Source organism: Clarias gariepinus, chromosome 18 (genome assembly GCF_024256425.1).
Source record: "Clarias gariepinus isolate MV-2021 ecotype Netherlands chromosome 18, CGAR_prim_01v2, whole genome shotgun sequence".
In the NCBI taxonomy this organism is placed as follows: domain Eukaryota; kingdom Metazoa; phylum Chordata; class Actinopteri; order Siluriformes; family Clariidae; genus Clarias; species Clarias gariepinus.
Genome location: NC_071117.1, coordinates 9,851,492 through 9,877,417, shown reverse-complemented (window position 1 = coordinate 9,877,417; position 25,926 = coordinate 9,851,492). Strand labels below are relative to the sequence as shown.

The 25,926-nt window shown below is 42.4% G+C and overlaps 2 protein-coding genes across 2 annotated transcripts; both read right to left on the bottom strand.

The window, feature by feature from the left end:
- Window positions 1-694: 694 nt before the first annotated feature.
- On the bottom strand, window positions 695-11,869 carry actr2a (actin related protein 2a). The gene is given in 10 exon segments (XM_053477699.1): window positions 695-3,205; window positions 3,898-4,030; window positions 4,169-4,314; window positions 4,724-4,873; window positions 5,000-5,136; window positions 6,593-6,665; window positions 6,756-6,971; window positions 8,794-8,904; window positions 11,734-11,839; window positions 11,841-11,869. Coding segments are annotated over 10 exon segments (1,272 nt in total). The 3' UTR covers window positions 695-3,034.
- Window positions 11,870-13,557: 1,688 nt separating this feature from the next.
- On the bottom strand, window positions 13,558-25,191 carry atg4da (autophagy related 4D, cysteine peptidase a). Its single transcript, XM_053477170.1, has 11 exons — window positions 24,941-25,191; window positions 20,107-20,380; window positions 19,831-19,914; window positions 19,059-19,232; window positions 18,625-18,964; window positions 18,468-18,532; window positions 17,722-17,861; window positions 16,606-16,684; window positions 16,447-16,523; window positions 14,938-15,057; window positions 13,558-14,821 (listed from the first exon to the last, which is right to left on the bottom strand). Exons 2-11 carry the CDS (start codon window positions 20,327-20,329, stop codon window positions 14,663-14,665), a joined length of 1,461 nt encoding a protein of 486 aa, XP_053333145.1. The 5' UTR covers window positions 20,330-20,380; window positions 24,941-25,191; the 3' UTR covers window positions 13,558-14,662.
- Window positions 25,192-25,926: the final 735 nt, after the last annotated feature.

Genomic DNA, 25,926 nt, shown 5'->3' with positions numbered 1-25,926 from the left:
GTGAGAAGCTTTAGAGGAGCCTTTAGATGTGGACTGTGTGTGTGTGTGTGTGTGTGTGTGTGTGTTGCATGTAACGTGTTGCAGTCTGGCGTTAATTTAAGCGGCCCCACCGAGTCTGACGGCCACAGCGTGTTTACATGCAGCAAATCTGAAACAAATGTGAGCATAAAGTACTGACACACACACAGAGGACATGCACAGGGCACATAAACGTGTGGCGCACACACATACTAGGTGCACAGACACACACACACACACCACATGGCCCATACAAACACAGAGCAGGCCACTGACAGACAGCCATCGCTGGACAGAGAGAGAGACAGACTGAAAGATTGTTTTCTCGTGACTTATCTCTAAGCTTAGGCAAGACAATTGTAAATATTTTTCATGCCAATAAAGCACATTTGAATCTTGAGAGAAACAGAGAGAGAGAGAGAGACACTAAGAAAAAAGAGAAAGCGTGAGAAAGAAAGAGAGAGAGAGACTGAGAAAGACAGAGTTTCTGTAAAGGATGCAGAAAGAGTTACTCAGCTGTGTACAGGTTGCTATGGAAACCAAGACGGTGGTCATTCAGCGGCTGTCATGGTTACACGCTTCAGATCAAAGAAATTCTCTCTCTCTCTCACACACCCTCACACACACACAGCTACTGCTTCAAATAAGGCTGTGTAATAAATAGAAGACTTCAGTGTGTATTTATAAATGAATTTACTTTATTTAAACCAGCTGTTTGGCAGAATGCTACAAACAAATCAAAACAAAAACACAGAAAACAAACAAAATACCAAAAACAAAAAAAAAAAAAACAGGAAAAGAAAGGTTGCCACACTTGGCATTGCGTTATCATCGTCCCGTCGCGTGTTTATTTACGCCATTAGCGTATTTCATAAGCGCTCATGCTGTTGTTACTCATCATCAATACAGTTTATTACTTAAGTAATATTAGCATGAGCGCTAAACAAAATTACAGCGCCGGTCATATTAGCAACGGCCGCCCTCACGTTTAAAGGTCTGGTATGTACAATAACAATGCTAACGAGGATCGCTAGTCAGCAAACGCAGACGGAGGTCTTTTTTTTTTTTTTCTTACAATTATGCGCTATGCTAATGTTGGTTAGCTTGTGATTATCACCTCTGTGAACAATCCATGATTGACTGGTTTTCACTCAACAAAATGTGTGTTCCGTAGATTTACTATGTAACCCTGTCACCATAGCAACATGTACTGGTCAAAATGGCGGAAATCCTGAGATAAAAAGCTGACGCTAATCTAAAATAATACGGAAAAAAATCCTTCATGATTTTAAAAACATTATATGAGAATTAAATAAACCAGCGTTTTTTTATTTCAGACTTTTAGTTCCTCGACAGCTTCCTTGATATCATTCTACGCTAGCTAGCCGATGGATAACGTTAGCCACCTGTTGACCTTTGAAACCCAAGTATGGCTGTTGCTAATATAACCGAAGAATACTATTCACCAATGTTAGCTAGGCTTATTAGCACTGTGTTGTTAAATTAGCCCTGTAAGCTATTTTCCTTATGTTTGCAAACCTACAAAACCTGCTCGTGTATTACGCGAGCTGAGCTAAGGAAATGAACCGTATCAAAATAAAAGCTCAAAAGCAAGTGGAAAAACATTTGAAACATTCTTACATAACGAGTGTGATGCTAATTAGTTCAGCGATGCTAACTCTATAGGCGATTAACGAAGTTCAGCTCCTTCAGTAACGCTCGCATTTACGCCCCGCTAGCACGAGGGAATGTCGTAAGGGCGGTGCTGCTTCTGCTAATGTTTCTTTCAAAAACACTTTTTTAATATGGAAACAAGTTTTATTCACCATACGAAAACGTTAAAGACGCTTCCTGTTAATGACTATGTCGTGACTATCACACCGTTTCAGGATCAGATTTTTTTTTTCTTCTTTTCCCCCCAAACTAGCTCCTGAAAGGTCCTGTACCAGTTCTAACACTAAATGGGAATGATGATAATTTGGTCCTGATCCTAATTTCGTTTTTTTCCCTACACTATACTATAATCTAAACTAAACTGGTGATAAACATAAATGAATTTGTTCACTTTAGCACCCTCTAGTGGACTAGAAGAGTATGTGCACATTCGGCAAGCAAAGAAAACAAAGGAAAAAAACAAAAAAGGAAAAATCGACAAAATAGTAACACGGTGCATTGAAAAAAAAAAAAATGGGGCCACCCATCTCATTATGACTTTAAAGGGGCAGTTTGTTGTTTTTTTTTGGGGGGAACCCCACCCCAATTCTTAAAATAAAGTTGCCTTTTATGGGGATTATCTCAGGGCCAAAAAAAAATAAAAAATGTAAACAGAATCATGAAATTAATAAAGGGATATAAAGAAAACACCCCAAAACTATGGTATAGCAATACTGTATTTTTTTTTTTTTACTCTCATTAAAATGTCATGATTATCGCTGGGTCAGGGAACAAAGTTACAGACTGCCCCTTTAAACATCTTACAGCTCACACAGTTCAATGTTCTTGTTTTGATCTCCTGGCAGTTTATTTCATTTTCAAGTTTAGTTTACACATTTTTAACTTTCTTTCATTCTGTCGTTCGTGAGAGATGTACATCCTTCAAAAAGATTTAAATAAAATAAAAAATTGACACGTGGCAACGAAACATAGGAAGAAAGATAGAGCGAGACAGAGAAACGATATATAGAAGTTCCATCCTAGGATTAATTTTGGCAGCATAAACAAGTACTTAAAACGTCTGAGGATTCGACTTAACCGTTTTTCCTTCCCCTCCCCGTTATCAGAGCTTTAAAAGTCCACATCGTGGTCAGAAAGTTGCACCAATAAGGCGATGATATTGTAACGCTGCAACTGTAAAATTCAAGTATCATTATATTTATTATTATTATTACTATTATTATTATTACAATCAGGTAGAACTGTTTATTTTCCCCATTTATACACTGCCAAAATGCCACCCTGTATGAATGTGTGTGAACTGATTCAAGCGTGTGTGTGTGTGTGTGTGTATGTGTGTGGTTTATCTAACGGTCACGCCGAGTTTCTCCAGAACGCGCATGCCCTTCTCCTGATACTCCTCTCTGGTGAGCCAGAAATTATCTTTATCTTTCATGATGTCGGCGAGCACGGCTCCGCCCAGAAACACCATGTGCTTACGGCGAGGGGGGTCCTCGATACGGATCTTAAACTTCTGCAGAGAGAGAGAGAGAGAGAGAAAAAGAGTTACTATACACAATATAATACATAACTATTACACATACAGTACTATGCAAAAGCATTGAGCCACGTCTCTTTCTTCATATTTTTCCTCCAAATATACAGTCTCTCTCATATTTTTAATGTAGTCTTGAGGAACAGTTCTCCAGGCTCCCTGAAGGACTATTTTGTCTCTGATTTTCAGTGCATTTCCAGTACCTGAGCAGTTTTCCGAGGAAAGTTTTTTGGTTTGTTAAGCCACACAGTGACCTATGAATCACTCAAGCATATAAAAACATCTAACTTAAGCTCTGTGCAAAAGGCATGATCTCTGGTGGTCATCCTGATTGCTATTTCTTGTGGTCCCACAGAAACATTGCTGAGATTGTTTACACCCCACCCCCCCAATAAATAAATAAATAAATAAATAAACAAAGCTCATTGGCGGCATCTCTTTTTAATTAAATCTACGTTATCACTGAAGACGGACCCCTCAAACTAGATACATTGGATTAAAACATCTTACATCTGCTGTGTGGATTCTGGCGACCCCTGGTGGTAAAAGTCCTTTTTTTTTTTTTTTTTTTAATAGCTCAGTTTTGGAAGACAGTTAGGACAAATGAAGATCTACAGATGTGTTATGAGTCAGTTAAAGTTTGTGTTATGCGGAAATGTGTGTGTACTAACAGAGAGCTTGTCCACATCTCCTTTGAGCACTCTCTCCAAATAAAGCTGCTTGAGCTCACGCTCCAGACGGGACGGGAGGCCGGGATACATCGTCGAACCGCCAGACAACACGATGTGCTTGTAGAACTCGGCTCTAAGAGAGAGAGAGAGAGAGAGAGAGAGAGATTTACATCAGGTACACCATGAAAATACAACAGAATTCTGCAGGAACAGTGTTCTCCAGCCCTGTGTTCAAGCCCCAGAGCAACAGGTTGTCGTCATGGTAACTGACCTGGTGTCAATATCAGCTGCTTGGATGGTGTTAAAGAGCAGCTCGGCCACGCCTACCCCCTCCACGTTAATCAGGTGTGGTTGGAAGAGTGCCTCGGGAGCCTCGAAACGCTCACCCCCAACCTTTATCACCCTGCCATCCGGCAGCTAGAGAGAGAAAAAGAAAGAGAGAGAGAGAGAAAGAGAGAGAGAGAGAGGAATGAATATTTTTTTTTGTTTCCTTCCACACATATAACACCTTCCTTGTTATAGTATAAAAGGGAAAAAAAATTAGAGTCAAGTTGTATTGTGGAGAGCATTACAACTCTCTCTCGGTCCCACAATGCATTGCAAGCAGTAGCATGTGACCTAGGAGACACGGAATCCCCATAACGCACAAGTTAAACACTAAGGAGAAATCATTTCAGATGTTGGTCTCATACACAGGAGCTAGTTGCAGTCCGAAAAACTTTCTCCCAAGAGACCTCGACTGAGGAAAACAAGTGGAAATTTACAACGTCACCCTGCTGCCCTCTAGTGGAGGCGAGATAGAATTTCAACACGTGTTTGTGCTCACAGTGTAGGACTCGACCAGCACGGTGGTCTCCAGCGCGAGTTTCTGCTCCTGTTCAATGTTGTATCCGACGTAGCACAGCTTCTCCTTCATCATCCTCACTGTCTCAAAGTCGGCCGAGTGGTTGAAGGCGTAACCTCTTAGCAACAGCAGCTGCACACACACACACACGGTAATGATGAGATCAGGAAAAGGACATAGTCTGTGTTTTGACTTGTGTGTAAGCAAGTGTAATGTTGGCTGAGGTAATATGTGTGTCTGTATGATGTGTGTGTGTACCTTGATGAGGTAGCGTGTGATGTCTCGGCCAGCGATGTCCAGTCGTCGTGTCAGGTGAGGGAGAGAGAAGCCCTCATACACAGGACAGATGTGAGTCACACCATCACCAGAGTCTACAACCACACCAGTCAGCAGGCCTACACACACACACACACACACACACACACAAACAGTTAATCCCTCACCTTCTATATTGAACCTAAACCCCTGTCCCTGAACACAAACCCGAACACCCAGCCCAACCTCTTGCTCATACCTCAACACCAATGCAAACCACCCACCTTAGTACCAGACTACAACATTAAAGCCTAAATCATAAACTGTCCATCCTCAACCACCTCAATATTCATCTCTGAGCACCAACCATCAGCTCTAATCCTGAACCCCAACCTTCAGCTCTGATCCTGAACCCAAACTTCCACTCTGATCCTGAACCCAATCCTTCAGCTCTAATCCTGAACCCAAACCTTCAGCTCTAATCCTGAACCTAAACCTTCAGCTCTAATCCTGAACCTAAACCTTCAGCTCTAATCCTGAACCCAATCCTTCAGCTCTAATCCTGAACCCAAACCTTCAGCTCTAATCCTGAACCCAAACCTTCAGCTCTAATCCTGAACCCAAACCTTCAGCTCTGATCCTGAACCCAAACCTTCAGCTCTGGTCCTAAACCCAATCCTTTAGCTTGAATCCAAAAAAACAACCCTTCAGCTCTAATTCTAAACCCAATCCTTCAGCTCTGATCCTGCACCCAACCCTTCAGCTCTGATCCTGAACCCAGACCTTCAGCTCTGATCCTAAACTCAATCCTTCAGCTCTGATCCTAAACCAAACCTTCAGCTTTGATCCTGAACCCAAACCTTCAGCTCTAATTCTAAATCCAAACCTTCAGCTCTAACAATAAACCCAAATTTAACCTTAAACCCGAAAGTTTAGATCTAACCCTAAACCCCAGCTCTAAAATCTATCCGTAACCTTAACGTGCATCCCTAAACCACCAACCATCAGCTCTAATACTAAACCCTAACCTTCAAATACAACCCAACAACCCAACATACAACCCAACCCCACAGTTTGGATCTAATGCTTAAACCCAACTTTCAGTTTTAACCCAAAACCCCACGGATGCGTCTAATACTAAAACCCAACCTTCAGATCTAACCCTCAACTCCAACCTTTATATCTAACCTTAAACCTGAACATAGACTACTAAATTTAACCCCCAAATCAACCGAAAAAGGATCCATCCCTAAACCACAACCTAGATCCTATCCCCACCACTTAACCCCTGACCATCCATTCAACCTTTAAATCTATTGTTAAACTCTTAACTTTAGATATAACATTATATTTTAAACCTTTAGGCATATACCCTGTACCACAGATGAATAGTCTTATGCAGAATGGTTTGATTACTGCAGTGTTTCATTACAAGCATGAAGAAACACCTGATTCCCTGATCTTGACCTTCAATTAATTGAATGAAGAATGGTTCCTTCCAGGCCCCTGTAACTACACTGCTCCCTTTAAGTTTGGTGACCCCCTACCATATACCCAACCCTGGGCTTAAAGCTCCCAGCGGTCAGCATTACTTACCTTGAGCATAGAGCGTGAGCACGGCCTGGATGGCGATATAAACTCCGGCAAACTGGTACGTCTCGAACATCACCTACAGAGAGTGACGAAGACATCCATGATCACTTCCACAGAAATAAAGCATTTTTACGGAATCAAAAGTCAGCGAGAAGACTCTGTATACCTCGATGATTTTCTCTCGGTTCTTGGTAGGGTTCATCGGCGGCTCGGTCAGGAGAATCTTGCAGTTGCGCGAGTCGATGTTGAGCTTCTCGGGGCCGAAGGTGTAGTCCCACAGGTGCTTCATGTCGTCCCAGTTGCGCACGATGCCGTTCTCCATCGGGTAGTTGACCTCCAGCATGGAGCGCAGCTCACTCGCTTCGTCCCCTACCATCAGGTCCTGTCCAGGTCAAAATATTTTCCTTTCAATACACTGCCGCGTCAGGCTAGTGCGGTTTTCTGCTTGGAACGATTAAACGACCTGCTATATGAAGGAAATTTCGTCTTAAAGACATGCGAGTGATTTCTGCTTTTTTGTTTTACGGACCCTACGATTGTTTATCATGCAATGGAAAGTATACATGTTAATGAAGTATGCAAGTGCGTATGTTAATAAGAGAACATGTGCTAGTATCGAGGTATGCAGCACATACAGTAACTGTGATAAGAAGTTAGGTAAGCAAAGGTACCACCTTAGTAAGACTAATTAGGGAAAAAAGGCTTCAGTTTGCGAGGGAGAATAAAGATTGGACTTTGGAGCAATGGAAAAAGGTCATGTGGTCTGATGAGTCCAGACAGACCCTATTCTACATCGATGGGTAAGAACGTCAGAGTAAGAAGGGAGGAAGCATGAGGTGATGCACCCATCATACATAGTGTCCACTGTACAAGCCTCTGGAGGCAGTGTTATAATCTGGACTTGTTTTAGTTGCTCAGGTCTAGACTCAGTTCTGACCGACCATGCTAATTGTCAGTTATGCACGTGTCTATTTTAAATAGCAAACGCGAAACCAGACCGGATCCCATGGTCATCATCTTCCTCCTTCTGACAGATCTGAACTGATATGTCACTTTCACTTCCTCAAAGTGGATGAATAAAATCGTAGACTAAACAGCCGTAAGCAAAAAAAGTAAAAAAAAAAAAAAAAGGCTGCTGTTACCGTTAGCCATTTTAGCATTTCTTAGTATAATTCCAGAAAGCCATGACAGAAATAATGTATTAAAGTCTGTCTCTGGTCTCACTATGTTACACAATCTAGCAGTATTAGCCTTAAAAGGAACGCGTCATGTTAAAGTCGCGACTGTGAGAGGGTGAGTAAAGCTCTCTTTATTTAGCTCTCACATCTGCAGCACAGTAGGACGAGGAACACTGACGCAATCATTGATGACTTCATCAGGGGTAGAGAGGGGAAAGGTGGCCAACACACACACACACACACACACACACTCGAACTCTCACAGACTTAAATACACACTCTTAAAACCTTAGAAACAGTAACCTTGTTAGCCACCCACAAACGCATGCAGAGTCAACCCTTCGCCCTTCAACACAAAGCCACAAACAGGAAAAAGATGAAGCGAGACAGAGAGAAAAATAATGTCAATTTCCTTTTTTTTTTTTTTTTTTTTTTAAGTGCAGCTCACAGACTGCAGATGCTGAACTGCACGGCCTCTGCACAAATACGTGACCCTGTGTGTGTGTGTGTGTGTGTGTGTGTGTGTGTGTGTGTGTGTGATTGAGGGAGTAAGAGAAAATGGAAAAGATGCAAATAATGTAATCCTGTGTTTATATAGGCATGTAAATGTGTAACTATTCTAGCATGGAGGTGTGCAAGTAGGCCTTACAAGCGTTCCAGTCTGCATGCATGAAGTTACCAAGTGTACGAGTTTCAGCAATCAATTGGCAAAAGCAATCGAGTGTGAGTATACAGGTGGCTTTAAAGTATAAAGGTAGGGAGGCGGTATACAGTTATGCAACAATGTAAATGCGTCACTAAAAAGTGCATTCAAGCATTTGAGTGTGCAGGTAGATCGGCGGGCAAGTGGGCAGGTCTACTGGTGAGGAAGTACAGAGAAGTACTCGTGGTTAAGTGGGCAGGTCTACTGGTGAGGAAGTACAGAGAAGTACTCGTGGTTAAGTGGGCAGGTGTACCAGTGAGTGAGTATGCAGATGTACCAGCAAGAAAGTACACAGGAGTACTGGTGAGTGAGTATGCCATTACCTTGATTTCTATGTTGCCCACTTTGGCTGTGGAGCGGATGATGGGTCGCCCCACCAGCGCAGGGAAGATGTGCTCAGGGAAATTAGAGCCGGCATATCCACACTTCACAAACTGAGTGAGAGAGAAAGAGAGAGAGAGATGGGGGGTGGAGTCAGTTCACTATCATCACTACTTTTAGACACAACAGAAAACAGACTCTTACATGCTTAATAAACACTTATTTATAGAGCACAAGTACACGCGCACACACCTTACATCAGCTTCCTGTTCTCCTGTCCATCAGAAACAAAAGCCTGTCTAGACTGAATTTTCTCCTGACCAGCCCTGGACTCCTTCCAGCCCTGCCTTGGGAGGAACCCGCCACACCTATGACTTTACCTGCCCCGACTCACCTCAGGCTTTTCTCACTGAGGCAGCAGGTTTCCACTGCCTGTCCTCAGGCTCCTGATTACAGGCTTCTCCTGCACTGTGTTACGCTACACAGCCTCAGGGTTCTCTCACACAAAGTTTAGCTTTAACTGCCTTGAAAGCCCAGCCTAGGATATCTCTGTATGTCCAGTTTAAGATAAAAAAAAACACAAAAAAAAATGACGGACCTGTATTCTTATTGATACCGACAATAAAAACACAAACCTGCCCCAAACTGCAGCCCAGTTAGTGAAGCCTGCCGAAGGCCTGAGGGAGAATTATAATCTTTTAACAGCCTTTTTTTCTTTTTTTAGACAGATATTCTGCTGCACGTCTGCACGGAGTTTAGATTTGAGTCATGCTTAGTGTTAGAAAAGTGCGATCTGGTTTCCTGTGTCAGCACAGTGTTTGTCAAAAGATGGCAAGAGATCACACACACACACACTACAGGGAGAACACAAGGTTGCCAGATTGGGTGTTATTTTTTAAATCACGTTTCACATAAGTGAGTTTTACTTCATTTGTCAAAAGAAAATGTGAGGGTCTCTGTGAATGCTTCTTCAAATACGTTTTTTGGGGTTAACTTTAAGAGTTAGAGAGAAACTAATGCTGGTGAAGGAACAACCTGTTTATAGCTGTGGTGACGTGAGTGAGAACAGGAAATAGCAATAATGTCGCATCTGAGCAAATAGCACAAAGTGTTGCTCATCAAAAATGTATTATTTTTAAAACGCGGTACAGAAGGAATAAAACATTTAAGGAGTTCCAAGAACGCAGCACTTTGGAAAAATGTCCGAGGCGGTTTAGACGGAAAAATCTGAGCAGATTTGGTTTATTAATAAATATTTAAAAAGAATCACAAGGATTATCATGACTGACATGTGGGAGTAACAAAAATAGTTTTGAAGACGATCAGATGTCCGAGATGAGCAGCACATGTGTGTGTGTGTGAAGCTGGGGGTGTTTTTAAATGCTTGTTGACACATTATCAACCTGCAAAAACCTGACTGTAAAGTTTTATAATATGATAAGCATTATAACATCCTATAGCCTGTATACAGACAAATATGCATCCAAAGAGATAATAATCATAAATAGAGAACTTCAGACTCGATGCGCGAGTGTGTTTGTCCGTCTCTCTCGGTAAGGACAATACTGTGTATTGAAGTGTGCCGGACACAACAACCAAATATAGTTGCAAGCAATGATGATCGGGCCCAAGCACCTGAGGCATCGCCACCTAAGTTCACCACACACCCTTGAGGCTTTTTAAGCATGTTAAGACCTCCATAAAGCCTCAGATGCTGGAACAAAAAACATCATGCTATGATGTCACTCAATGTGTTGGCACTTAGGAAGTTATTAGCCAATCTTCAGCATAAGTTTAATGTATTGCCACGGCTGGACTGTTTGAGATATTAAAAATCCGTTTGCAATTTTGCATCTTCAGTGTCCTGAGAATATACCAGTCCGGTTTGGTGGCGATCGTATAAATCCCCTAGGAGAAGTATATCTAATTACTTTGGCAAAGAACGAAAAATAACTGACTTCCTGTTCGGCTCAATGAGATCTAAACGTGTACTGGATTTTGCATATACGTGCAAGTGTGTATGAGCGATTAAGCAAAATTCCCCCAGAAAAAAAAGGTATCCTGGATGCTGAAAAAAAGGATTATAATCCTTAGAAGAACAATAATAATATTAATGAAAAAGTGCTTGGGCCCAAATCACTCTTCCTCTTTTTAATCATTTTAATATTTCATTTAAACATTCTTTTTTTTGTTTTAACTAACACTGACATTTAGCAGGAGCCCTTAAGAAAAACTGCTATTTAAAATAATAATAATAGAAAATAAATGTATTGTATTGGTTACTGAGGTTAGGTGCAGAGTTAGATTCAGCTGGAGAGAAGCATTAACTAGCTGTCAAAGGCAGGTGTCCTTAAAAGTACAGTCAAACAAGAAAAAAGAAAAAAAACACACACACACACCACCCTCTGCCCAGGTCTCTCACACACCTTCATCCGCCTCTTTATAGGATGTGATTCGCACTGGCTAAGAATCAATGAGCTAGCATGCTAGCTTAACAAAACGCACACTTTCTGCTTACCAGGGTGTAAAATAAACCCTCAATACGTCGCGCGTTTGCTCCCTAAACACATGGTATATTATTTATTAAAAGCTAAATCCTATTTCTTCCCCCCATAACAACACTGCTGACACTCACATTCCATTGACTAGCCCTAACCCACTCAGACACTTCTCTACGCAACCGCATTCCGCTTCGCGCGCTGTCATTGGCTGAGCGCAATCTAACCGCTGATTCCGTCCAATCAGAGAACAGAATGGGATTACAGCTAGCCAATCCCCGAACGGGAGGAGGGACTTGCCGAAAAACGAGTGCGCACCGACAAACCGCCACCCAACGCTGTAGGCAGGTGAGCAGCGGACTTCCCGTTTCCGTGCACAGAGAGCGATAAAATGGCGCAGTGACTAATCACACCGCCTGCACTCAACACGCAGATGATACTCACCCCAGTGCCGTTATCACACACCACCACTTTCCGGCCCTGACTGTCCATCTTCAGATCCAAACCCGAGAATCCGCCCTGATCTGGCAGCCCAACTTTCCTCAGCAAGCGGAAGCGCCGCCCAACTCCACTTCCGCATTCAACAACGCCCGGAAAACTTTTCATAATAAAAGTCGACTGTCTGCGCAAAACCGAAAGCATTAACTAAATTCCAATGTGCAGCCGTATTTACTACAAGTTCTATCTTCAGCCATATTGCTTTTCAAAATAAAAGTCTACTGCAACTACAGTAGTAATAAACACCAGATGAAAATTAGCTAAATAAATAACTAAAGTAAATATTTTTTATATATATTTACATTTTTTGTATTTTGTTCTACTTTCTTATAGTTAAGATATTTATTAAGCTTTTTATTTTTTAAACCTTTGAGGTCACAGGCGGTCGTATAAGCATTTCACTGCATATCGTACTGTGTATGTGACAAATAAAATTTGAATTTGAACCTTTTCACTGCCGTTTTAGTCATATGACGTTTAAAATAAAAGCACCCTCTTTACCACCACTAAGGTAAATCAAAATAACAATTCTATATACATTAATGAGCCATAACATTACGATAACCTGAGTGGTCAGGATCTACCAGGGAAGAAAGACCGGTGAACTGTCGGGAGAGTCATGGGTGGCCAAGGCTCACTGGTGCACATACTGTAAGTGGGTGAAGCCTGTCTCATGCACTCTGTTCCAATAGAAGAGCTACTATAGCTTAAATTACTGAAAAGGTTAATGATGATTCCCATAGAAAGGCATCAGAACACACAGTGTATTAATGTTTGGGTTGCAAACGTGGGGACCTACTTAATGTTGGCAGGTGGTCATAATGATATGGCTGATTGATGGATATCGTAGGTATACATATAAACTATAGTCATGTTGTCTTTCGGCTGCTCCCATCAAGGGTGGCCAAAGTGGACCATCTGATCCACATACAACATGGCACAGTCCAAGCTTTGCTGCAACTAAAACCACGATCATCATCAAAAAAATAAAAATAATAATAATAATCCACTAAACTTACTACAGTTAAAATAACAGCAACAAACATGCAAGTCCCACACTCATTTCCAGCATTCAATATTAATAATAAATACAAGTTATATACAAATATATGAAGTTTTTATTAACAATAATGCAAATCAGAATGCATTATGAGTGAAATATTGAAATGTTGATATCTTGTAGTGGTACCATCCAGCATTAGTCAGGATTAAAATAAATTTAAAACCAAGACAAATAAGAAGTTGATCTGATATAGAAGCAGGTGATGAGAAAAAGACTAAAGGCGCACATCAGCCAGTGTACACTCAGGCAACACATATACAATAACAATCTTCATAAGTTAAACAGCAGGAACAGCCCAATCGGTTGTAGCGTTTCCAGATTTAAGGACATTCAACAATATCAAATACAGACATTTTATTGTCCTACGATAAAAACAAATATAATTCAGTGCGTTCATATATAGTCCAGTGTTTCGTCTGATCAGCCGACAATTCCATGAGCCCATGATGAAATATAAAAAAAAATTGTGGAGAATAAGAGTCTGGGATGGATCAGCACTGTTTACATTCAAAATTCTGGGATAAAAAAAAAAAAGGGAAAAATCACGATACAACAGCTCACACAAGAAATATAAGTTAAACAGGAACAAGTGAGATCTACAGAGAGAAGCTCAGCTCCAGGTTGTTCTCACCATCACACCACATGTTAAATCTGTTTTCCTTCACAGAGACAACAAACAGTACAGCAGAGACTTCTATAAAAAAAAATTTTCTTTTAAAAGGACAAACGCTCAGAATGGGAAGCATTTACCCCCTACTTACTGGGTTCACTAGTGGGGGGTAAATCCCAAGTAAACCCAGTAAGTATGGGGTAAGGACCCAGTGTACCCAGTTAGCAGGTGGGTAGGTACGAAATGCCCAGTGATTCCAGTAAGTAGAGGGGTAAGTACCCAGTGAGCCCAGTCAATAAAAAGCACAAGTGAGCCCTGTAAGTAAGGGGGGTAATTACTCATCGAACCTAGGAGAGGTAAGAATCCAGTAATCCTAGTAAATATGCGGGGTATATATGCTGAGAACCCAGTAAATAGGGAGTTTCAGTTCCCAGTGAATCCAGTAGGTGGTTTGGGGTAAGTATGCAGTGAACCCAGGAAGTGTGTGTGTGTGTGTGCGTGTGTGTGTGTATGTGTGTGTATGTGTGTGTGAGTGGGGGGGGGGTAAGTCTGCAGTAAACCAAGTAAATGGGTGGTAAGAATGCAGTGAAACCAGTAAATAGCGAGGTAAGTTTCCACTGAACTAGTAAGTGGCGGGGGTAAAGTTCCCAGTAAACCCAGTAAGTAGGGGAGTTAAGTAGACAGTGACCCCAGTAAGTAAGTAAGTGGAGGCTCCTTACTCAACATTTCTGCTTCAGTCCTTATAACATGCCAACACATCCAGAGCAGAAACTTTCTAGAAAAGTTCTAGTGTTTTCAATTATTTTTAATCACCTGATTATGTTTTATAACTTGGCCAGAAGATGTCGCCATGGTAACGCAATGACAGGACTGGGCTTGTTAGACTTGCTTGACTGAACTAAAATGCGCTATGTGAAGGAAAAGTGTAGAGCGGTTACTGATTACGCATCGACACCTCAAGGTGGGTTGGGGAGGGGGGAGGGGGGTTTGGAGGGTGTGAGTGTGAGAAAAGGAAGTAAGAAAGATAGAAAGAGGAAGTTGGCAGAGAGTGAGAGAGAGAGAGATTAAAAAAATAAAATCCTCCATACATTATATAATTTTCCTAATCACGCCCACACACAGGTGAGACTGCAGTGCATGATGTCATGACTCTCGGCCGTGCTGCTGCAGGTTTCAGTCTGTAGGCCACATCCAGCACGTCCTCACAGGAACACAAAGCCCTCAGTGCTGTTTCTGTTCATGGTGTCAGGGGGTAGGATGTGGTCGCCGCTGCCTCCGCTGTACTCCTCCAGGCTGTAGTCTTGACCCCTGCCCTCCACAAACGTGAAGATCGGGTAGCGCTCTTTAGACACGGACAAAGCCTGAAAGCGTGAGAGACGAACAGGGCAACAGCTGAAAAACCACCTTCGTTACGAAACAGTTCAGCTAAGAACGAAGTCGCGGACAGTTAAAGGCCTGGCATGAGGACGAGACTCACCTCGCTAACGGCTGAGCAGAGAGACTCGAAATCTTTTTTACTGTGAGCGTAGAAGCCCAGAGTGCAGCTGGGGTCCATGCGATTAAAGTTCATCTTCCGGGGAGAGTTACAGTGAAAAGACTAAAGGACAGAGAGACAGAAAGCGAGAGGGGGAGTAAAAAAAAGCATCAAACAAATACAGGACAAATATAGTGCATTACACAACAAAAACAGTATTTTTTTTTCGCTCACCAACAAACCAAGATTGAAAACAATTTGCGTATGAACGAAAAGAAAAACCCCGTTTTTAATAATAGGAGCGGGCTTTCCTGGACGTGTGAAGTAATTCCTGGTGAATGAAGGCGTAAAAGTGATTAACGTTTGATGAGACTCTTAGCCGCAGTGAAACGTTTGGACAGTGATAACTTTTAAAGATGGTGAATGAGGCGGCTCGGAGTCTGATCCATAAAAATTGACCGTCACGTCCCTTGTACAGTCCTGACCTCGCTCCAAGCCATTTCCACATGTTGAAGGAGTTCCTGAGAGGCCAGTGTGAATTAGACAGACAGCCCGATCATGTCACCTTTCTACTTTGATAGTGTCCAAGCACTAGTGAGACACTGGAATGAGTGCATTAGTGTATCAAGAGATTATATAGAGACAAAAAGGAAGGTATTATTATTAAATCCTCAGAGCCGCACTCAAGTGTTTTCATGAAATCATACGCAAGAAACAAAATGCTTTTCGGCTAAGAAACTACACATGCACAAACAGACACACATGTTCTTGTTACCATTAAGTCATTTTCCAGTGTAGGAAATTCCTTAAACATTTTTAAACCTGAAATTAGGAAGTAGGTATCGCCGAGTGACTCATTAAGAAACCTCTCTCTCAGCTTGAGCAAAGTTTACATCAGCTCAAACGCAATCCTGTCCTCTTTAAAATCCCCCAAAAACCTACTGCTGCTGCAAAAAAAAAAATCTGTGCACAAAAAGTACCGACCACATTAAGAAATCTGGATTTTATGAATCGGGTATCTGTGAAAATTAAGTTGAATGAAAAATCGCCAATTTATATGATGAACCAAACAAAACAAATACAGGTCACATAACCTGGTTCCATCACTCAAAAATCAACTAACAAACGGTTTTCTTATGGACACACAGCTGTTTAGTCCCAATCCATCATATTGTGTGTGTACTGTATGTACAGTATGGTAATGCTCTAAACAAAGATATGCTTATTTTTTTTTGTTTACTGTTGATTTTTGTACTATGCAACTTCAAGAGTTTCTGACTCGCCTTTGCTCCACAAACTGTCAGTTCAGCACCTTCCTCACGTCCTTGGATAACGTGTTGAAGGGTTTGTAACCTGTTTCCAGTGATATCAATTCTCCTTAGTTGTTTTCTTTGCTTGATGCTGCCTAATAATTTGACTCCTCTGAAACCGTGACCTTCTTTTGGCCAGGTAGCGTAAAACACAAAAAGTATTATGTCGACATGGTTTAAACATGACGGGACGTGACGTTACCTCCAGGGCGAAGTTTCCTTGTGTGACGTCAACCACTTGCTGACAGTAGTGTGGGTCTAAATACAACAGCTGCTCATCTGAAGAACAACAAAGCAACCGATCAGATCACAGACTGAAAAAAAAAAAAAACGGCCGATCGCTGATGGAGTCACGACTCACCGTGATAGCCGACGAAGAAGAGCGAGTGTTTGGGTTTTCCTCCGATGATCCCGATGCAGCAGTCCAGATTCAGGAGATTCTAGAAAACATGTAGAAGAGATTTTATGATATGAACGTTATCGAGTATATTTTACATTACACTGGCGTTTTTTGCTTCTTATAATCTTTTAAAAATAAATTTACAGCCAGCCAATCTACAACAAACTGGGTCTTAAAAGTGTTTGACATTTACGGAAGACTTCAAGCAGAGTACAGTGATGAGACTTTACGCTGCGGTAAATCAGCTGAACGTTTGTGAACGTACAGTATTAAACAAGGCGAGTACATCCGTTACGATATTGAATATATCTGTATTTTGTGCTTTTGCATACGTCTCCGCCGGCGGTGGGATGTCTGCGGGTGTGTCTTCCCTTATTGTCTCGGATCCCGCGCACTTCCTGGAGCCTATGGGTTGCTGTCCTGCCTGTCCCTTTGCTGATCCCGCCTCCTGTCTGATAATTGGGTAACCAGGAGGCCTACATAAGCCCTTCAGACCACAGACCGTGTCTTCGCTTACTGTAAAATTATACTGCGTATGATCTCGTGCTACGTTTCTGACTACGCTTTTGATTTTCCCCTTTTGATGATTTCTTGGCGTTTGACAGACTACTCATGTGTTTGTTTTGACTACGTTTTTGTATACGCCCTTCTTTGATTTTGTTTGGTTTGTAAATACGTTTAAAACTACCAGGGAATTTTGTTCAGTATTTTGGCCTTGTTGGCTTCTGAAGCTCAGACACTTTTTCCTTTGGTGATTTTGGCTTATTTACTTTTGAAAGTAAACAATAAGCAAACCCACTATTGGTCACACCACCACTATTTTTTTTTTCTTTTCATTCCTGAAAAGGCCCGACCTAGACCTGTGCGTAACGAGGTCCATGAGTGACGATCCCGGTCGAGACGGCTGGAGGTGATCGGCGCAGTAAACTCTTCCATTTATACCATTATTATTCCGACCCATTAGAAAAAGTTTCTAAACTCTTCACAATTTTCAGTTATCGATTTACTCCGTGAACACGTACAGCATGATTCCTGCTCTATATTCCCTGATTATTTTATGGCACTTTTGTGTTTAACCTTGACACAGTCGGTGTAGGACGGGTTGAGCGACTCTCCGCCCAGCCGCACCGGTACCAGGATGACGACGGATTTCCAGCTGGCGGTACCGGAATCTGTCGAGCTCAGCTCACACAGTCGCATCACGTCCCCTTTATACACTGTAAACAAAAATAAGTGTTAACCATGCTGCATTTATATACACATTTTTATATACACATATACACACAAAAGTATGTGCACCCCAAATGATTATTATATATCATATATAGGCAAAAGTATGTGCACCCCAACCACCTACGTATGTATATGTATCAAACAGGTGGTTGGAGTGCACATTCCTTGGACTAGTATATACATCATATATTAGGCAAAAGTATGTGCACCCCAACCACCTATTTTATACATATACAGTACATACACATACATGATATATATCATATATTAGGCAAAAATATGTGCACCCCAACCACCTGTGTATGTATATGTACAAAACAAGTGGTTGGGGTGCACATACTTTTGACTAATATATTAATCATATATTAGGCAAAACCACCTGTTTTATACATATACATGATGTATATATATCATATATTAGGCAAAAGTATGTGCACCCACACACACACACACACACACACACACACACACACACACACACACACACACACACACACACACACACACGAGAGATGTGGTAGACAGGGGAGCACATACTTTTGACACACATCATGAGAGGTTTTACATTAGAGTAAATGCACACTCGGTACCTGTGCAGTCCTGAGCCACGTAGATGACCAGATCGTCCATCACCGTGCTTCTGGCCACAGCTTTTCTGAACAATCAAACCAAGCAGACGTATTTTTAATAAACGTAAAAGGTCAGAGTGTGAGATCAGAGAGGTGGAGAACGGTCACTTCCGCTCACCGGAGTATGTGGGCAACGAGCGAGGGCCCGTACCAGTCCCCCGCCTTCTTCCCCGACTCCTTGCCCAGCTCGACCAGCTGGTGAACCCCGAACGGTGCACTCGGCTCGTCCCCGAACCACGACACCAGCCTGCGATGGAGGCCTTCGGTCCGCGCGTCTCCTCTCGCCTCGGCGCGTTTCTGGACCTCGCACGTGGACGGCGGGCGCTTCTCCGGTCCCGATGTGCTCCACGTGGAGCTGAAGGAGGGGATAGAGATACCGGCTGGACGAGACGGCGAGCGCGATCTCAGCACCTCGAAATCCACATCAGTCAGCTGAGGACAGTCGTGCCATCTCCAGTCTGGAAAAAAACATACCAGCACTCGGTCAGTTAGTCAGTTACAGATACTACACAGGATGCGTTCGTCTGAATTACAGAGTGCTGCGTTACGTACTTCGAGGCAGAAGGTGCAGCACGAGCCCCTGAGCGAGGAGCATCTGTCCGCTGCGCAGCATGCAGCCCCAGCCGCAGTCCGACGTCAGGTTCGACCCCACCAGCTGAGGGAACTCCTTCCTGTAGGTGAGCCAGACTCGCGAGCTGAACGCCAGCCGGAAGCGCTCCACTTCCTCTGAGGAAAAAGAGCTTTGTGAACTTTAAAGCAGCAGTATATTAATTCGATTGTGATTTCACTGACGGCAGGGAAAATTGTGATTTGCAACACTATTTAAAAAAATATATAATTTTGATCTGTGTGCAGTTTTTCTGACCCAAAGGACAAAACTTAGGTCCACCTTCTTTTCCTTATATGGCAATTTGGATTATTTATTTATTATTTCACCAAAGAGCTATAAAGAAACACTGTAAACCAGTGCAAACCAAACAAACAAAAAGTCACGTAAGAAAAAAAAAATCATATAATTAAATTAAATGCAAAAAGATTTCGAATTGCCACTTTAAACAAAACATTCGAAATCACAAATTGCTGCTTTATAAAAAGATTAAATCATTATGTCTATAATGCTGACTAGCCTCCTGCCTGCTTTCATTTCAAAATGTTTTGCTTCTTTAAAAGTTCAATCGGTCACATAACAAACACTGACAAGTACACACTAAGGGCTTCACTGCACACTAACCACACTGCCGGGGTGCGTGTGAGACGTTGTCACGTTCCTGCGTTTCACATCTAAAATGAAACCATACGGCGCAAAAAGGAAACAAAGTCTGACCTTCAGTGTTGAGGATGTAGGACTGTCCCATCAGGATCAGTGGGGACGTTTTGTTGAAGACCGTTTTGCTTTTGACCGACCATCCTGCGAAAAAAAAACAAAAAACAGAAACAATCAGGATGGCGCTGTTTTCCAGGTTGGCAACTGAAACTAAAATTTTATTATAAATAAGCCCCGGCCACAATTATCAACAAAACACTAGCATTTCAGAATTAAAACGTTTCTTCATTTAGGTTAAAATCTATCAATGATTTTATTCTTCTTTAATTTTTTTACCGTATTTGACGTTGTTCCACGCCGACATCAGCTTCAGCTTCAGCTTGTCCACCTCATCCGGCTCGCCCGCCCCGTCGGCAACGACGACCCCATTCCCAAATTGCCCCCTCGCCTCCAGGACCTGCGGGGATGGAGAGGGCGACGGTCTCCTCCCGTCCACGAGGTCGCTGTGGAGAGCTCCACCCCTCGCGTACTGGGCGGCGCTGGGGGTCACGGAGTTCATGACTCAGGCACGGCGCTGACCTCTGCGGAGTGACGTCATGACCCGAAGATGCTGAGAAGGGAAACAAAAAACAAAAACAAACAGCGAGACGGTGACCATGACGTCTAGACGTGCTCACAAACGTGATTGAAACCCCGCGGCGTGCAACCGTTCAGAACGTTGTTATTCTTCTGATTTTCGTTTCTGTCTGACGCTTGTGATTATTTCTCTAAAAGCGAACACGCCCGACGTGTTTATATCGCTCGCGTAACCGGATTCCTGCGAAACAAAGAAGCAAGCTGCAGTTCTGAGAGCAGGAAATACAGGAATAGAGTCAGGAGATCTCCAACACGTGAAGATTGTTTATTTAGGTCTGAATTGTGTGTGTGTGTGTGTGTATTCCTTTGATGTAAATGGTCACGTGGCCCTATTGTGACCTTTAACAACACAGGTGATTAAAGGGTGGAGTCACTGGACACCTAAAAGCTGTGTGTGTGTGTGTGTGTGTGTGTGTGTGTGTGTGTGTGTGTGCGTAAGATCACAAGACAGCACGTAACATGAAAGGATTTGCAGTTCCCTTTTCCTTTTAAGAAACCTCCAGCTGCGCTGCTCTCTCCCACGTGTGCGAGAACACAGCGCACAGCTGGCGAAGAGACGAGTGAAACAAGCCGAAAGAAAAAAAATATGAGATGGCACGACTTCTCCTCTCCTCTTTTCTTCTCATCTGTTCACCTCTCGTCCTCTCCTCTCCATTCTTTCCTCCTCTCTTCTCCACACAGATACGTTTCCTATCAAATTATAATACTTACTCTTTCTTTTTTTTATTTTTTTTTGTGCTTGCTAGCCTTTTTTTTTTTTTTTAATCACACTTCCTTTTTCTCGGAAGTGCGCAGGGAAAAAGCGAAGTACAGCAAAGAAACCCCGAGCAGCGTGCAGGAACACGTCTCAGTAAAACACCATTTACAAAAGGGTTCACAGGAAACGATTACAAGACCTGCCTTATTATCACATGCATATGACCTCAAGTAACATCCAATTCTCAATCCATAGGGTTTAATATGAGGTTGGCTCCGCCCCCTCTGCAGCTATACCAGCTTCAACTCTCCCGTGAAGTCTTTCCACAAGCTTTAGGAGTGTGTTTATGGGAATTTCTGATCGTTCTTACAGAAGCGCATTTGTGAGTAGGGTTGGGTATCGTTTGGGTTTTGTTCGATACCGGTGCCAAATCGATGCTTAAAATTGAACAATATATTAAAAGTTAAAAGTATATATGAATATATAAGTACTGTTGTAGTACTACTAGTACTAGCTGGGAAGCTATAATTATAAACAGAATCCATGTTACATTAGTAATTTACAAATCGTTTGACCATTTGTTAGCATGACTGCAAGACCTGCATTTTGTAATTAACATTACATTAGCCTACGACTAACCTGCGGAAAGGCTGCTGTCCTCATCATAATCTGTGAACCCCTTTTTGCTACGCTTGGTATGACTGGGGTCGCCCACACCGATAGTGCCAGCTGTTGTCCGCAGGCTGTCAAACACGGTGCATCCCTTTGCTTTTAACTTTATTCCGTCTGCCCTCAAATGTTCCATTAGATTTGATGTGTTTCCCTCTTTACACGCAACTGCTGTAAAACATCTGCTGCACGTCGCGGTGTCGGAATCCTTTCTTGTGAAATATAGCCACACTTTCGACCGATTAGTTTTAGGAATTTTACCTAAAGTTTAATTTAGAAAGCTGAGATAGCGGTAGACCTCCTGCTGCCGTCAGAACAAGTGTAACGTTAGCTGCTGCATTCACACGCATCTCAGATGGTCTTTTATTTACTGATGATTAGTGCTTTTAATTTTTTTATTTAATCTAATAAACTTTTAATATACAAAAATATATGAATCTAGAGAACACATAGCGGTTCGGTACATAGCGGTGCCTATTGGCACCAGTTTTTGGTACCCAACCCTATTTGTGAGGTCAGACACTGATGTTGGACGAGAAGGCCTGTCTCACAGTCTAAACTCCACGAAAAACTCGAACTTGTTTATATGTGATAAAGAGATTATAATGTATAGATTTTTATATGCAAACAATCAAGATAATGCACTAAATATGCAAACTGGTGTTGTGATGTCATTCAGTGATGGTCTGAGCACACACTAAGTACGTTTCCCTTAAACACAGGTGTGTGTGCGTGTGTGTGTGAAAAAGAGAGAGACAGACAGAGAGAGACAGTGAGAGAGAGACACTGAGAGAGAGAGACACTGAGAGAGAGAGACACAGAGAGACAATGAAACAGAAAGAGAGCAACAGTGACAGAGAGAGACACAGAGACAGAGCGAGAGAGAGACACAGAGACAGAGCGAGAGAGAGACACAGAGACAGAGCGAGAGAGAGACACAGAGACAGAGCGAGAGAGAGACACAGAGACAGAGCGAGAGAGAGACACAGAGACAGAGCGAGAGAGAGACACTGAGACAGACAACTGAGACAAAGAGAGAGACACTGAGACAAAGAGAGAGATAGAGACACACTGAGAGACTGAGACAGAGAGAGAGAAAGAGAAAGACAGAGAGAGAGAAAGACAGACACACTGAGACAAAGAGAGAGAGACACTGAGACAGAGAAAGAGACAAAGAGACAGTGAGAGACAAAGAGACAGTGAGAGACAAAGAGACAGTGAGAGACAAAGAGACAGTGAGACAAAGATAGAGAGACACTGAGAGACACTGAGACAGAGAAAGAGACACTGAGAGACACTGAGACAGAGAAAGAGACACTGAGACAGAGCGAGAGAGAGACACACTGAGACAGAGAGAGAGACACTGAGATGCTGAGACAGAGAGAGAGACACTGAGACAGAGAAAGAGACAAAGAGACAGTGAGAGACAAAGAGACAGTGAGAGACAAAGAGACAGTGAGAGACAAAGAGACAGTGAGAGACAAAGAGACAGTGAGAGACAAAGAGACAGTGAGACAAAGATAGAGAGACACTGAGAGACACTGAGACAGAGAAAGAGACACTGAGAGACACTGAGACAGAGAAAGAGACACTGAGACAGAGCGAGAGAGAGACACACTGAGACAGAGAGAGAGACACTGAGATGCTGAGACAGAGAGAGAGACACTGAGACAGAGAGAGGGAGAGGCACTAAGACAGTGAGAGACACTAAAACAGAGAGAGAGACAGAGAGACAGAGAGAGAGACACTGAGACAGAGAGAGAGACACTGAGACAGAGAGAGAGACACTGAGACAGAGAGAGAGACACTGAGACAGAGAGAGAGAGAGACACACTGAGACAGAGCGAGAGAGAGACACACTGAGACAGAGCGAGAGAGAGACACACTGAGACAGAGAGAGAGACACTGAGACAGAGAGAGAGACACTGAGACAGAGAGAGAGACACTGAGACAGAGAGAGAGACACTGAGACAGAGCGAGAGAGAGACACACTGAGACAGAGCGAGAGAGAGACACACTGAGACAGAGAGAGAGACACTGAGATGCTGAGACAGAGAGAGAGACACTGAGACAGAGAGAGGGAGAGGCACTAAGACAGTGAGAGACACTAAAACAGAGAGAGAGACAGAGAGACAGAGAGAGAGACACTGAGACAGAGAGAGGGAGAGGCACTAAGACAGTGAGAGACACTAAAACAGAGAGAGAGAGAGACAGAGAGAGAGACATTGAGACAGAGAGAGAGACATTGAGACAGAGAGAGACAGAGAGACACACACAGAGACAAAGATAGAGAGACACTGAGAGACACTGAGACAGAGAAAGAGACACTGAGACAGAGAGAGAGAGACACTGAGACAGTGAGAGAGACACTGAGACAGAGAGAGGGACACTGAGACAGAGAGAGGGACACTGAGACAGAGAGAGGGAGACACTGAGACAGAGAGAGAGAGACACTGAGACAGTGAGAGAGAGACACTGAGACAGTGAGAGAGAGACACTGAGACAGTGAGAGAGACACTGAGACAGTGAGAGGGACACTGAGACAGTGAGAGGGACACTGAGACAGAGAGAGGGACACTGAGACAGAGAGAGGGACACTGAGACAGAGAGAGAGACACTGAGACAGAGAGAGGGAGAGGCACTAAGACAGTGAGAGAGAGAGACAGAGAAACAGAGAGAAAGACATTGAGACAGAGAGAGACAGAGAGACACACAGAGAGGACCTTGTTTGTAGTAGACATGTGATCTCAGTGTGACTAAATGCAGGAATTTTTTTAAAAAATTGCAAAACAAGTTTAAAACAAAAAGCTGAATCGATTAATGACAAGAAAAATACATTATATAATAAAAATACTACAATACTATTACTAATTATTATTATTATTATTATTATAAATGTTAATCTGTGTAATAGATTTAAGCAGATATTTAAAGTCAACTTAAACACCAACATTATTATTATTATTATTATTATTATCAGTAGTAGTATCGTTATTATTATTTCCGGCTTTATAATTTTTTTTTTTATGAACACTTACATTTTAAATATAAAATAGAGCTAACAGAGCGCCACCGGGAGTTAGCCAGTCAGCTAATGCTAATCTAACGCTAACACTTCAGGTGAACAGGCTATAGGTAGTGAGATTTAATTACAGATTAAACACTCACCTCAGTATTAAAGTCCTCATGTTACTGCGGTATTTAATGATTTTTAATGTTCAGTTGTTGTTGTTGTTGTTGTTGTCGCTGCCGGGTGTCAAGGCAACGGCGGCTCGACTTCAGCTAACAGTAACTAGCCGTTAAACTCGATAAGCAGCGGATCCATTCAGCCCGGAGGGTCTCGTGTAGAATCCGATCTCGTGTCTGATCTCCGCTCTGTCCGCGTGGATTAGAACTCCGAACCCCGAGCTCGTGCCGCTGCTGCTTGCCTCCTGCACTTGGAGCGCTAAAACTACTTCCTGTTGTAAAACCGGCGTCGTGCTCCAAACAGCCGCATGCGCCCTACGCATGCGCCCTAAATAAAGGCTCAAGGTCGCGGCTTATTCTGCGCGCGCAGGGAACTTAGCGTCCGTCAGCGTGTCGATTGGAACACAGCCCAGGTGCGTAGCCATTATTTGGTTAGAATTTTAAATAGACTTATTACTACACTTACATACACAAATGTTTAACATGTCTGTCTATCTATATCCATATCTATCTATCTATATATATACTGTATTTATTGTTTGTCTATCTATCTGATTGTATATTAATTTGATTGTCTATATATTCATCTGTCTCTCTATATATCCATTTGTATCTCTATATTTCATCTATCCACCAATTTATTGGTTTGTCTATCTGTCTGTCTGCCCTATATGTATCCATCCGTCCATCTGCCAGTCTATGTCTGTTATTTTGCCTGCCTGCTTGTCTGTCTTTCCATCAATCTATCTATCCATCTATCACTTTCTCTGTCTGTCTGTCAATCCATCAGTCTGCCTGCATGCGCATGTTTACGTATCTATATTTCAAAATTTAATTGTGTTTACTGCTCAAACGTGACTGTTTGCTTAAGAATTTCCCTTGTAAACCTGTAGATTAGGAACATTTCACTGTATGTTTTATTTTTTTAATTTGTTTATTAATTTTTGGAAATTTTATTATGTTTTAGT